This window comes from Arachis hypogaea, chromosome 6 (assembly GCF_003086295.3).
Source record: "Arachis hypogaea cultivar Tifrunner chromosome 6, arahy.Tifrunner.gnm2.J5K5, whole genome shotgun sequence".
Taxonomy (NCBI): domain Eukaryota; kingdom Viridiplantae; phylum Streptophyta; class Magnoliopsida; order Fabales; family Fabaceae; genus Arachis; species Arachis hypogaea.
The window spans coordinates 15,502,992-15,517,600 of NC_092041.1; the positions used below are offsets into that span (position 1 = coordinate 15,502,992).

The 14,609-nt window shown below is 40.5% G+C and overlaps 2 protein-coding genes and 2 non-coding genes across 4 annotated transcripts; 1 reads left to right on the top strand and 3 right to left on the bottom strand.

Moving 5' to 3' along the window:
* Nucleotides 1-855: 855 nt before the first annotated feature.
* On the bottom strand, nt 856-963 carry LOC112699985 (small nucleolar RNA R71). The gene has a single exon (XR_003152914.1). It is a non-coding gene; the product is annotated as a small nucleolar RNA R71 (small nucleolar RNA).
* Nucleotides 964-7,328: 6,365 nt separating this feature from the next.
* Nucleotides 7,329-7,432, top strand: LOC112700036 (small nucleolar RNA R71). The gene has a single exon (XR_003152961.1). It is a non-coding gene; the product is annotated as a small nucleolar RNA R71 (small nucleolar RNA).
* Nucleotides 7,433-12,127: 4,695 nt separating this feature from the next.
* LOC114927812 (uncharacterized) lies at nt 12,128-12,619 on the bottom strand. The gene has a single exon (XM_029298843.1). It carries the CDS (start codon nt 12,617-12,619, stop codon nt 12,128-12,130), a length of 492 nt encoding a protein of 163 aa, XP_029154676.1.
* A 58-nt stretch (nt 12,620-12,677) lies between these two features.
* Nucleotides 12,678-13,561, bottom strand: LOC112805355 (uncharacterized). Its single transcript, XM_025847749.1, has 4 exons — nt 13,418-13,561; nt 13,312-13,324; nt 13,048-13,228; nt 12,678-12,909 (listed from the first exon to the last, which is right to left on the bottom strand). The coding sequence occupies exons 1-4, from the start codon at nt 13,559-13,561 to the stop codon at nt 12,678-12,680; spliced, it is 570 nt and encodes a 189-aa protein (XP_025703534.1).
* Nucleotides 13,562-14,609: the final 1,048 nt, after the last annotated feature.

Consider the following 14,609-nt stretch of genomic DNA (forward strand, 5'->3'; position numbering starts at 1 on the left):
ATTTCTAATTTCAAAATCTTTTTCAAAAATCACTTGATTTCTTTTCCATTTTTATTTTCGAAAATTAAGTAATGTTTTTCAAAAATGTTTTCAAAATTTTTCACTTAATTTTCGAAAATTACTTCCCTCCTTCTCACATCCTTCTATTTATGGACTAACACTATCCCTTAATGCAAAATTCGAACTCCATCTCCTTTGTTAAGTTCGAATTTTCCACTTCTGTCTTCTACTCTTCTTTTCCTCTGACACCTAAAGGAATCTCTATACTGTGACATAGAGGATTCCACATTTTCTTGTTCCCTTCTCTTTCTTATGAGCAGGAGCAAAGACAAAGGCATTCTTGTTGAGGCTGATCCTGAACCTGAAAGGACCTTGAAGAGAAAGCTAAGAGAAGCCAAAGCACAACTCTCTTTAGAGCACCTGGACGAACTCTTCAAGGAAGAAGAACAAATGGCAGCCGAAAATAACAACAATGCCAACAATGCAAGGAAGGTGCTGGGTGACTTTACTGCACCTACTCCCGACTTCTATGGGAGAAGCATCTCTATCCCTGCCATTGGAGCAAACAACTTTGAGCTTAAACCTCAATTAGTTTCTCTAATGCAACAGAATTGCAAGTTCCATGGACTTCCATTGGAAGATCCTCATCAGTTTTTAGCTGAGTTCTTGCAAATCTGTGACACAGTCAAGACCAATGGGGTTGACCCTGAGGTCTACAGACTGATGCTATTCCCTTTTGCTGTAAGAGACAGAGCTAGAACATGGTTGGACTCTCAACCTAAAGAAAGCCTGGACTCTTGGGAAAAGCTAGTCAATGCCTTCTTGGCAAAGTTCTTTCCACCTCAAAAATTGAGTAAGCTTAGAGTGGAAGTCCAAACCTTCAGACAGAAGGAAGGAGAATCCCTCTATGAAGCTTGGGAAAGATACAAACAATTAATCAGAAAATGTCCCACTGATATGCTTTCTGAATGGAGCATCATAGGTATTTTCTATGATGGTCTCTCTGAACTGTCCAAGATGTCCTTGGATAGCTCTGCTGGAGGATCTCTTCATCTGAAGAAGACGCCTACAGAAGCTCAAGAACTGATTGAAATGGTTGCAAATAACCAATTCATGTACACTTCTGAAAGAAATCCTGTGAACAATGGGACTAGTCAAAAGAAAGGAGTTCTTGAGATTGACACTCTGAATGCCATATTGGCTCAGAATAAAATATTGACCCAACAAATCAATATGATTTCTCAAAGTCTGTCTGGAATGCAAAATGCACCAAGCAGTACTAAGGAAGCTTCATCTGAGGAAGAAGCTTATGATCCTGAGAATCCTTCAATAGAAGAGGTGAATTACATGGGAGAACCCTATGGAAACACCTATAATCCTTCATGGAGGAATCATCCAAATCTTTCATGGAAGGATCAACAGAGACCCCAACAAGGTTTCAATAACAATAATGGTGGAAGAAACAGGTTTAGCAATAGCAAGCCTTTTCCATCATCTTCTCAGCAATAGACAGAGGGTTCCAAGCAGAATAATTCTGACTTGGCAACCATGGTCTCTGATCTAATCAAAACCACTCAAAGTTTTATGACTGAAACTAGATCTTCCATTAGGAATCTGGAAGGACAAGTGGGTCAGCTGAGCAAGAAAATTACTGAACTTCCTCCAAGCACTCTCCCAAGCAATACTGAAGAAAACCCAAAAGGAGAGTGCAAGGCCATCAACATGGCCGAATTCTGGGAGGAAGAAGAGGCAGTGAACGCCACTGAGGAAGACCTCAATGGACGCCCACTGACCTCCAATGAGTTCCCCAATGAGGAACCTTGGGAATCTGAGGCTCAAGATGAGACCATAGAGATTCCATTGGACTTACTTCTGCCATTCATGAGCTCTGATGAGTATTCTTCCTCTGAAGAGGATGAGTATGTCACTGAAGAGCAAGTTGCTAAATACCTTGGAGCAATCATGAAGCTAAATGACAAGTTATTTGGAAATGAGACTTGGGAGGATGAACCCCCTTTGCTCACCAAAGAACTGGATAACTTGTCTAGGCAGCAATTGCCTCAAAAGAGGCAGGACCCTGGGAAGTTTTCTATACCTTGTACCATAGGCACCATGACCTTCAAGAAGGCCTTGTGTGACTTAGGATCAAGTGTAAACCTCATGCCCCTCTCTGTAATGGAGAAATTAGGGATCTATGAGGTACAAGCTGCAAAAATCTCACTAGAGATGGCAGACAACTCAAGAAAACAAGCCTATGGACTTGTAGAGGATGTTCTGGTCAAGGTTGAAGACCATTACATCCCTACTGATTTCATAGTCCTAGAGACTGGGAAATGCATGGATGAATCCATCATCCTTGGCAGACCCTTCCTAGCCACAGCAAAGGCTGTGATTGATGTTGATAGAGGAGAGTTGATCATTCAAGTGAATGAAGAATCCTTGGTGTTTAAGGCCCAAGGATATACCTCTGTCATCATGGAGAGGAAGCATGAAGGGCTTCTCTCAAAACAGAGCCAAACAGAGCCCCCACAACCAAACTCTAAGTTTGGTGTTGGGAGGCCACAACCAAACTCTAAGTTTGGTGTTGAACCCCCACATTCAAACTCTAAGTTTGGTGTTGGGAGGTTCCAACACGGTTCTGAGTATTTCTGAGGCTCCATGAGAGTCCTCTGTCAAGCTAATGACAATAAAGAAGCGCTTGTTGGGAGGCAACCCAATGTTTTATAATTAATTATTTTCTTTTGTTATTTTATCTTTTTTTGTAGGTTGATGATCATAAGAAGTCACAAAAACAATAGAAAAAGCAAAAACAGAATGAAAAACAGGAAGAAAAATAGCACACCCTGGAGGAAGATGTTGCTGGCGTTCAAACGCCAGTCAGCCTAGCAGTTGGGCGTTTAACGCCCAGTCTGGCACCCTTCTGGGCGTTTAACGCCAGAAAGGGGCACCAGACTGGCGTTAAACGCCAGTAAAGGGCAAGAACCTGGCGTTAAACGCCAGGAATGGGCACCAGCCCGGCGTTTAACGCCAGAATTGGCTCAAAACGTGGATTTTGATGCCATTTGGTGCAAGGATGCCTTTTCCTTGACACCACAGGATCTGTGGACCCCACAGGACCCTACCATCACTCTCTCTCTTCTTCCCCCATTCACCAATCACCTCAACACCTCTTCCCCAAAAACCCCTCACCTATCAAATCCCATCTTTCTCTTCACCACTCACATCCATCCTTCATAAATCCCCTCTCTCCTATATATACCCTTCTTCAACCCTTCATTTTCACACAACCTAAACACCACTTCTCCCCCTCTTTGGCCGAACACACCACCATCTCCCTCTTCCTCATTTCTTCTTCTTCTACTCTCTTCTTTCTTCTTTTGCTCGAGGACGAGCAAACATTTTAAGTTTGGTGTGGTAAAAGCGTTGCTTTTTCGTTTTTCCATAACCATTATGGCATCCAAGGCCGGAGAAACCTCTAAAAAGAGGAAAGGGAAGGCAAAAGCTTCCACCTCCGAGTCATGGGAGATGGATAGATTTCTCTCAAGGGTGCATCAAGACCACTTCTATGAAGTTGTGGCCTTGAAGAAGGTGATCCCCGAGGTCCCTTTTTCACTCAAAAAGGGTGAATATCCGGAGATCCGCCATGAGATCCGAAGAAGAGGTTGGGAAGTTCTTACCAACCCCATTCAACAAGTCGGAATCTTGATGGTTCAAGAGTTCTATGCCAATGCATGGATCACCAAGAACCATGACCAAAGTGTGAACCCGAATCCAAAGAATTATCTTACTATGGTTCGGGGGAAATACTTGGATTTTAGTCCGGAGAGTGTGAGGGTGGCGTTCAACTTGCCTATGATGCAAGGAGATGAGCATCCTTACACTAGAAGGGTCAACTTTGATCAAAGGTTGGACCAAGTCCTCACAGTTATATGTGAAGAGGGCGCACAATGGAAGCAAGATTCAAGGGAAAAGCCGGTCCAATTGAGAAGGCATGACCTCAAGCCCGTGGCTAGAGGGTGGTTAGAGTTCATTCAACGCTCAATCATTCCCACTAGCAACCGGTCTGAAGTTACCATAGACCGGGCCATCATGATCCATAGCATCATGATTGGAAAAGAAATAGAAGTTCATGAGGTTATAGCCCAAGAACTCTATAAAGTGGCGGACAAGACCTCCACCTTGGCAAGGTTAGCCTTTCCTCATCTCATTTGTCACCTCTGTTATTCAGTTGGAGTTGACATAGAGGGAGACATCCCCATTGATGAGGACAAGCCCATCACCAAGAAAAGGATGGAGTACACAAGAGATCCCACTCATCATGAAATCCCTGAAATTCCTCAAGGAATGAATTTTTCTCCACAAAACTATTGGGAGCAACTAAACACCTCCCTAGGAGAGTTGAGTTCCAACATGGGACAACTAAGGGTGGAGCACCAAGAACACTCCATCATCCTTCATGAGATTAGAGAAGATCAAAGAATCATGAGGGAGGAGCAACAAAGACAAGGAAGAGACATTGAGAAGCTCAAGCACTCCATAGGATCTTCAAGAGCAAGAAAGAGCCGCCATCACTAAGGTGGACCCGTTCTTTGATTTCCTTGTTCTTTGTTCTTCTGTTTTTCGAAAATTTATGCTTATGTTTATCCATGTTTGTGTCTTGTGATCATTAGTGTCTTAGTGTCTATGCCTTAAAGTTATGAATGTCCTATGAATCCATCACCTTTCTTGAATAAAAATGTGCTTAATTGAAAAAGAAAGAATTGCATGAATTTTGAATTTTATAATAGTTTAATTATTTTGATGTGGTGGTAATATTTTTGTTCTCTGAATGTATGCTTAAACAGTGCATATGTATCTTGAATTTGTGGTTCATGAATGTTGGCTCTTGAAAGAATGATGAAAAAGGAGACATGTTAATGAGGATCTGAAAAATCATTAAAATGATTCTTGAAGCAAGAAAAAGCACATTCAAAAAAAAAAAGAGAGAAAAACGAAAAAAAAAATTAGAAAGAAATAAAGAGTTGTGATCCAAAGCAAATAAGAGTGTGCTTAAGAACCCTGGACACCTCTAATTGGGGACTTTAGCAAAGCTGAGTCACAATCTGAAAAGGTTCACCCAATTATGTGTCTGTGGCATGTATGTATCCGGTGGTAATACTGGAAGACAGAGTGCTTTGGGCCACAGCCAAGACTCAATAAATAGCTATGTTCAAGAATCATCATACTTCACTAAGAGAATCATTAGCACTATCTGGACTCTGAGTTCCTAAAGAAGCCAACCATTCTGAATTTCAAAGGATAGAGTGAGATGCCAAAACTATTCAGAGGCAAAAAGTTAAAAGCCCCGCTCATCTAATTAATACTGATCTTCACAGATGTTTTTGGAATTCATTGCATATTCTCTTCTTTTTATCTTATTTGATTTTCAGTTGCTTGGGGACAAGCAACAATTTAAGTTTGGTGTTGTGATGAGCGGATAATTTGTATACTTTTTGGCATTGTTTTTAGTATGTTTTTGATATGATATAGTTAGTTTTTAGTATATTTTTATTAGTTTTTAGTTAAAAATCACTTTTCTGGACTTTACTATGAGTTTGTGTGTTTTTCTGTGATTTCAGGTATTTTCTGGCTGAAATTGAGGGACCAGAGCAAAAATCTGATTCAGAGACCAAAAAGGACTGCAGATGCTGTTGGATTCTGACCTCCCTGCACTCGAAGTGGATTTTATGGAGCTACAGAAGCCCAATTGGCGCGCTCTCAACGGCGTTGGAAAGTAGACATCCTGGGCTTTCCAGCAATATATGATAGTCCATACTTTGCCCAAGATTTGATGGCCCAAACCGGCGTTCAAAGTTACCTCAAGAAATCCCAGCGTTAAACGCTGGAACTGGCACCCAAATGGGAGTTAAACGCCCAAACTGGCACCAAAGCTGGCGTTTAACTCCAAGAAGAGTCTCTACACGAAATTTGCTTCATTACTCAGCCCAAGCACACACCAAGTGGGCCCGGAAGAGGATTTTTATGTCATTCACTCATTTCTGTACACCTTAGGCTACTAGTTTTCTATAAGTAGGACCTTTGACTATTGTATTAGAGATCTTTTGATCACTTTAGATCTTAAGAGGACTTTGGTAGCTATCTTCATTTTTATGCTATCTTAGATCATTGGGAGGCTGGCCATTCGGCCATGCCTAGACCTTATGCTTATGTATTTTCAACGGTGGAGCTTCTACACACCATAGATTAAGGTGTGGAGCTCTGCTGTACCTCGAGTATTAATGCAATTACTATTGTTCTTCCATTCAATTCCGCTTGTTCTTGTTCCAAGATATCACTTGTTCTTCAACTTGATGAAGGTGATGATTGACGCCCATCACCATTCTCACTCATGAACAAAGTGACTGACAACCACTCTTGTTCTACAAGCATTTGAGGCTTGGTGAATATCTCTTGGATTCCTGATTGCACGATGCATGGTTGATCGCCTGACAACCGAGCGCTTGCCTGACAAACGAGCCAACCATTCCGTGAGATCAGAGTCTTCGTGGTATAGGCAGGACCTGATGGCGGCATTCAAGAGAATCCGGAAGGTCTAAACCTTGTCTGTGGTATTCTGAGTAGGATTCAATGATTGAATGACTGTGACGTGCTTCAAACCTGTAACCTACTGGGCGTTAGTGACAGACGCAAAAGAGTGATTCTATTCCGGTAGGGGAGGGAACCAAACCGGTGATTAGCCGCACTGTGACAGAGTGCATGAGCATTAGTTTTCACTGCGAGGATGGGAGGTAGCTGCTGACAACAGTGAAACCCTACACGAGCTTGCCATGGAAAGGAGTAAGAAGAATTGGATGAAGACAGTAGGAAAGCAGAGAGACGGAAGGGAAGGCATCTTCATACGCTTATCTGAAGTTCCTACCAATGAATTACATAAGTATCACTATCTTTATCTTTGTGTTTATTTTCGTTCATCACCATATCTATTTGAGTTTGCCTGACTAAGATTTACAAGATGACCATAGCTTGCTTCAATACTAACAATCTCCGTGGGATCGACCCTTACTCGCGTAAGGTTTATTACTTGGACGACCCAGTGCACTTGCTGGTTAGTTGTGCGAAGTTGTGTAATGCCATGGTATTGAGCCACCACGTGTTTGGAGCTATTACCGGGGATTATGAGAGTTGTGAAAAAGTATTGTTCACAATTTCGCGCACCAGCAGGTGTTTTCTTTAGGTGAATGGATCCACCTGTAGAATGGTCCAATGACATTTTCGAAAACTCAGATAGACCATAATAGAATATATCTAATATGGTCCATTCTGAAAACATGTCAGATGGACACCTTTTGGTCAACTGCTTGTATCTTTCCCAAGCTTCATAGAGGGATTCACCATCTTTTTGTTTGAAGGTCTGAACATCCACTCTAAGCTTGCTCAGCTTTTGAGGAGGAAAGAATTTATCCAAGAAAGTCGTGACCAGCTTCTCCCAAGAGTCCAGGCTATCTTTAGGTTGTGAGTCCAACCAGATTCTAGCTCTGTCTCTTACAGCAAAAGGAAAAAGCATGAGCCTGTAGACTTCAGGATCTACTCCATTCGTCTTAACAGTCTCACAGATCTGCAAGAACTCAGTTAAAAACTGATAAGGATCTTCAGATGGAAGTCCATAAAACTTGCAGTTTTGTTGCGTTAAGGCAACTAGCTGAGGTTTCAGCTCAAAATTGTTTGCTCCAATGGCAGGAATGGAGATACTTCTTCCATCAAATTTGGACGTGGGTTTGGTAAAGTCACCAAGCATCCTTCTTGCATTATCATTATTGGGTTCGGCTGCCATCTCCTTCTCTTGTTCGAAATTTTCTGAAAGGTTACTTCTGGACTGTTGTAATTTAGCTTCTCTTAGTTTCCTCTTCAAAGTCCTTTCAGGTTCAGGATCAATTTCAACAAAAGTGCCTTTTTCCTTGTTCCTGCTCATATGAAAGAAAAGAAAACAAGAAAAGAAAGAGGAATTCTCTATGTCACAGTATAGAGATTCCTTTATGTTAGTAGAAAAAGAAGGGGATAGAAGAAAGAAAAGTGAAGAATCCAAACACAAGGGATAGATTGGGTTCGGATTTTTAGATGAAGAGAGGTGAAGATAAGTGTTAGTAAATAAATAATTAAATAGAATAAGAAAAGAGATAGAGAATTTCGAAAATAATTTTGAAAAAGTGGTTGGTGCTTTTCGAAAATTAAAGATAAGATATGATTAAAATTAAAATTTAAAACAATTAAAAAGAATTTTTGAAAAAGAGAGAGGTATTTTCGAAAATTAGAGAGGAATAGGTAGTTAGTTGGTTTTGAAAAAGATAAGAAACAAACAAAAAGTCAAATAGTTAGTTAAAAAAAAGATATTAAAATTAAATTTGAAAAGATGAGAAGATAAGAAGCTAGATAAGATATTTTGAAATCAATTTTGAAAAAGATAAAATTTTGAAAAATATAAGATAAAAAGATAAGATTTTTAAGAAAAAGGCATTTTAAAAAAGATTTAATTTTTAAAATGACTTAACTAACAAGAAACAACAAGATAAGATTCTAGAATTTAAAGATTGAACCTTTCTTAACAAGAAAGTAACAAACTTCAAATTTTTGACCAATCACATTAATTGTTAGCATATTTTCGAAAATATGATATAAAAATAAGAAAAAGATTTTGAAAATAGTTTGAAAAAGAATTTAAAAAGATAAGATTTTTAAAATTGAAATTTTGACTTGACTTGTAAGAAACAACTAATTTTAAAAATTTTTGACCAAGTCAACCCAAAATTTCGAAAATTTGGAGAGAAAAAAGGAAAAGATATATTTTTTATTTTTTTAAATTTTTAATTATGAGAGAGAAAAACACAAATATGACCTAAAACATGAAAATTTTGGATCAAAACACTTAATGCATGCAAGAACATTATGAATGTCAAGATGAACACCAAGAACACTTTGAAGATCATGATGAACATCAAGAACATAATTTTAAAAAATTTTTGATGCAAAGAAAACATGCAAGACACCAAACTTAGAAATCTTTAATGCATGGACTCTAACAAACGAAAAATGCATATGAAAAACAACAAACAACACAAAACAAGAAATCATCAAGATCAAACAAGAAGACTTGTCAAGAACAACTTGAAGATCATGAAGAACACTATGAATGCATGGAATTTTTGAAAAATGCAAGAAAAAATTTTAAAGCATGCAATTGACACCAAACTTAAAAATTGACTCAAGACTCAAACAAGAAATGCAAAATATTTTTGATTTTTATGATTTTCTAATTTTTTGTATTTTTATTTTATTTTTTTCGAAAATATTCTTCTAGAAAAACAAAAATAAAAGAAAAATTTTGAAAACTTTTTGAAAAGAAAATAAAAAAAATTACCTAATCTGAGCAACAAGATGAACCGTCAGTTGTCCAAACTCGAATAATCCCCGACAACGGCGCCAAAAACTTGGTGGACGAAATTGTGATCATCAATGTTGTATTCTTTGTTGTTGTATGGAATCATTATTGTGGCTCTTTGCTATGTGTGGACACAACTCCGTTCAACTAACCAGCAAGTGTACTGGGTCGTCCAAGTAATAAACCTTACGTGAGTAAGGGTCGATCCCACAGAGATTGTTGGTATGAAGCAAGCTGTGGTCACCTTGTAAATCTCAGTTAGGCAGATTAAATGGTTTATGATGAGTTCGAAAATTAATAATAAACAGAAAATAAAATAGGATAGAAATACTTATGTAAATTAATGGTGGGGATTTCAGATAGGCGTGTGGAGATGCTAGAATCCTCTCGAATCTCTACTTTCTTATTGCTCTCATCCAATCCTTCTTACTCCTTTCCATGGCAAGCTGTATGTAGGGCATCACCGTCGTCAATGGCTACTTTTAATCCTCTCGGGAAAATGGTCCTATGCGCTGTCACTGCATGGCTAATCGTTTGGAGGCATCACCCTTGTCGATGGCTACATCCCATCCTCTCAGTGAAAATGGTCCAAATGCTCTGTCACAGCACGGCTAATCATCTGTCGGTTCTCAATCAGGGTGGAATAGAATCCCTTGATTCTTTTGCGTCTGTCACTGACGCCCAGCCTTCAGGAGTTTGAAGCTCGTCACAGTCATTCAATACCGGAATCCTACTCGGAATACCACAGACAAGGTTAGACTTTCCGGATTCCCGGAATCCTACTCGGAATACCATAGACAAAGTCAGACTTTTCGGATTCCCATGAATGTCGCCATCTATCTAGCTTATACCACGAAGATTCTGTTGGGGAATCTAAGAGATATGCGCCCGGCCTAAAGTAGAATGGAAGTGGTTGTCAGTCACGCGCGTTCATAGGTGAGAATGATAATGAGTGTCACGGATCATCACATTCATCAATTTGAAGTGCAACGTATATCTTGGAATAAGAATAAAAGAGAATTGAATAGAAAATAATAGTAATTGTATTGAAACTTGAGGTACAGTAGAGCTCCACACCCTTAATATATGGTGTGTAGAAACTCCACCGTTGAAAATACATAAGTGAAAGGTTCAGGCATGGCCGAATGGCCAGCCCCCTAAAAAATGATCAATAGCCTCCTAAGATGAAGAATAAAACAAAACTGAGACCAAAGATGTCTAATACAATAGTAAATTATCCTATTTATACTAGACTAGCTACTAGGGTTTACATGAGTAAGTAATTGATGCATAAATCCACTTCCGGGACCCACTTGGTGTATGTTTGGGCTGAGCTTGATTTATCCACGAGCTGAGGCTTCTCTTAGAGTTGATCGCCGAGTTATAGCGTGTTTTGGGCGTTCAACTCCGGGTCGTGACGTGTTTCTGGCGTTTAACTCCAGACAGCAGCATGTACTTGGCGTTGAGTGCCACTTTACGTCATCAATTCCCGAATAAAGTATGAACTATTATATATTGCTGGAAAGCTCTGGATGTCTACTTTCCAACGCCATTGAGAGCGCGCCATTTGAAGTTTTATAGCTCCAGAAAATCCATTTTGAGTGAAGGGAGGTCAGATTCCAACAGCATCAGCAGTCCTTTTGTCAGCCTTTTTCAGAGTTTTGCTCAAGTCCCTCAATTTCAGCCAGAAATTACCTGAAATCACAAAAAAACACACAAACTCCTAGTAAAGTCCAGAAATGTGAATTTAACATAAAAACTAATGAAAACATCCCTAAAAGTAGCTTGAACTTACTAAAAACTACCTAAAAACAATGCCAAAAAGCGTATAAATTATCCGCTCATCAGCGAGGCAGGGGGAGAGGCAGACGCGGCAGAGGTCATGGGAGGCAGGATCCCGAGGAGGTACCCCGCCAGAGAGACCCTGTTAGCCCGCTAGCTCACCGTGCCGACGATGCAGGCCAGATGGTGGGATCATTGTTAGGACCCGTGTCGGGTGACTACTTGTCTTTGAGGCCCTGGGTCACATCATTCAGAGGCAGGGACCAGTCACCAGGGGATGCAGCCAGACGCGAGCATCGGGTTTGACATCAGCACGCAGTTTCAGATACCCTTCAGCCCATCAGAGCTCGACACACAGCCCGACTACCAGCCCATTTTGGACACTCAGGATATGCTTGATGTCACGATAATGGTTCCGGAATGGATGATGGGTGTCTTTCAGGGAGGTGAGAGCTCATTCAGAGACATGTTGACGATGCCACAAGATACCCAGCCATTCTCACAGATCCACACAACACCACCTCAGTCTGCATACTTGCCACGCTATATCGATACTGATAAGTTGTTATGTAGGAAATTAATGTACAAAATGTCATATCTTTGTTATACAAATTTTGTAATGACTGACAACCTTTATTACATTATCATTCACGATATATAACTATGAAGTTCATGCATACATTAACTTATTTAAAACAACTACGACTACCGTCGACTAGAAGATGCACCTCCATCACCAAGAGTAGTGCAAGTCCTCCACGTGTGCCCGATTTGGCGACACAATCTGCACCGCTTCTCCCCATTATACTCAACGTCATCCATGTTGTTATGAATCCTGGAGCTCACGGGCCGACCTCTCTTCACTCTCATCATCTGAGGGTTGGGACAGATTTGAGGTCCGTCATACGATGGCTAGTCATCCTCATGTCCTATCGGTCGAAACTCTGATCTGTAAACATTGAAGACCGACTCCATGCGGTACACAAGATGAACAAACCGCTTCCAATCAAGCCTTGCATGAGAGCAAGATGCAAGCACGTGACGACAAGGAATATGGAGAGCCTGAAAATACCCACAATCACACTTGCCCTCATCAAGCAGCACCTGATAATTCTTTTGTCTAGATCCCGGAACTGCCGCTAACTCTTCAATCGTGAAGTTTGTCCTTGACTGATCAAACTGGTAAACATTCATAGTGTTTACGTACTTCGAGTTGAATTCTATGACCTTCATCAATGTCTGTGAGAATTTAGCACCGACCTGAAGTTGTGCCAGTGCCTTGGAACCATTCCTTGAAAAAATCTCACCCAAACAAAAATAACTTGACTTAACAAGAGCCGTGAATTGCAAATTGCGGGAACCCTTTATAACAGCATTAATGCACTCAGAGATATTGATCGTCATGTAACCACATCGACGTCCCTCATCAGCATGCTATGCCCACTGAGACTGTGGCATTTCTTCAAGCCAGTTTGTAATAGCTATGTTTTCGCCCCTTCAGACGGCCATAATAATGAGCGAACTCATGATGCGACTTCGAGAGCGCTGCATTAATAAGAACCTTCTTCAAGTCTTTGTTCCTAAAGTGGGTCATGAAGTTAGCTGCAATGTGTCTTGTACAAAACGCTTGGAAGGCATGAGGCGGTTTCCATAAACTCCCCTCGGCATTCAGTGCTCCATCAATGGACTTGTATCTGTCTAAAATCACTAACACCCCTGGTTGTGGTGTAACATGCTCCCGTAAGTACAAAAGAAAGAACAATCATGCCTCCTTTGTCTCACCTTCAATAACTGCGAATGTAATGGGCAGAATGTTTACATTGCCGTCTTACGTTATGGCCATCAGCAAAGTTCCACTGTATTTATCATATAGGTAGGTACCATCAATAGAGATAAGTGGTTTGCAATGCTTGAATGCCTCAACACATAGTGGAAATATCCAAAAGACTCGATGAAACATCACAATGTCCGTGGAGGCAGTCCACGGCTGTGTCACTAGCTGCACCCAAGTACCTAAATTGGACATACATTAGTCGGCTTTTTGTTCACGGCTAAATTAATTAATGGCAAAAAAATAAACCGGAAATAAATCTTACCTGGCAAGTACATCTGCATAGCGAATAACCAACGAGGAAGCTCTTTGTATGACTCTTCCCAATCGCCATATATTCTAGCGATGACTCTCTATTTTGCAAGCCAAACCTTTTTGTACGATGCCTTGTAATCAAAATGATTCTTCACACCTCCTTGTAGAATCCTGATGCTGATTATTGGATCGGCCTTGACCATCGTGAAAATGTGTTGTGCAATGACATTCGAATCCAACCTACGATGATCTTGCCCCATCGAAGTTTGCATGCAAGTATGAGGTCCAGTGTATCGCCTAACCTCCCACCTTTCTTGCTTTCGACGATATGATATAAGTATGCTCCACTTACAACTGGGTCCGAACTGGATATATCTTGCATTGTACCTCCAATGGTCACTCTCTACTATTTTGTACTCCACAACCCTCCTGATGCTGTACTACTTAACTGCCAACATGACTTCTTCCTTGCTCCCAAATTGTTGTCCAACCTCAAACTCGTTGCTTGGGTCTTATTCAGGACCTCCTTGGGTAAACGACCAATCTGATGTCATTGCATCCAGATTCAACCTAGTGAAATGATCCGGCCGGTCATATGGTTGAGTTATGGCAAGCTGTGTCAGAGTAATCTGTGTGTGACCGTAGTAGTTTATCTCCTCTTCCTCATCACCATCATCAGGGATTTCGGATGGTTCTTCGTCAGCATCCTCTCCATCATCGTGGTTAACTTCATACTGCTCCATCATCATATCTCTGATAGCAGAACCGTCATGACTTTCAAGACCGTCATCCATTAAGTCAACGTTACGAGCTTTAACATTAGACCCCTCATGACTACCCTCAGGTGGCATATTCAGATCCACCATCGTCTTTCTGATAGTTTGTCTAACAACGCCACCCATTGGACTATCATCAACAGTATCTGCAGATGATCCTCGACCACCAAAGACAACAAAAAACACGTATAACTCCAACAGATGAATATTGGTCCATCTGTTGTACCACGACCTTATAAGCCGTACGTCCTCGTCGTCGCGCAACCGGTACCTAATTCAAAACAATAGAAATATCGCTCACAACTGATAAATATACTTGTAACAGAGACAAAGAAAACACTATAATATACCTTTTATAAAACAAATTACCATCTAACTCGGTAGGATATCCGTAGTAAATTTTTTTCACCCTTTTAGATTCCTGTTGTCCGAGGACATGCAATATCAAACTCTTCAAAGCTGTTAAACTGTTGACTTCCGCTGTCATATACGTAATTATCGACTGGCCCGATCTAAAGACAATTGATCCTTT

What these genes read in the sequence shown, in the direction of transcription:
- LOC114927812 (XM_029298843.1), bottom strand. Translation starts at nt 12,619, where the DNA reads ATGACGATCAATATCTCTGAGTGCATTAATGCTGTTATAAAGGGTTCC.
- LOC112805355 (XM_025847749.1), bottom strand. Translation starts at nt 13,561, where the DNA reads ATGGGGCAAGATCATCGTAGGTTGGATTCGAATGTCATTGCACAACAC. An exon ending in ACTTTGCTGATGGCCATAAC is followed by an intron (nt 12,910 to 13,047) that starts GTAAGACGGCAA and finishes GATTTTAGACAG; the next exon opens with ATACAAGTCCATTGATGGAG.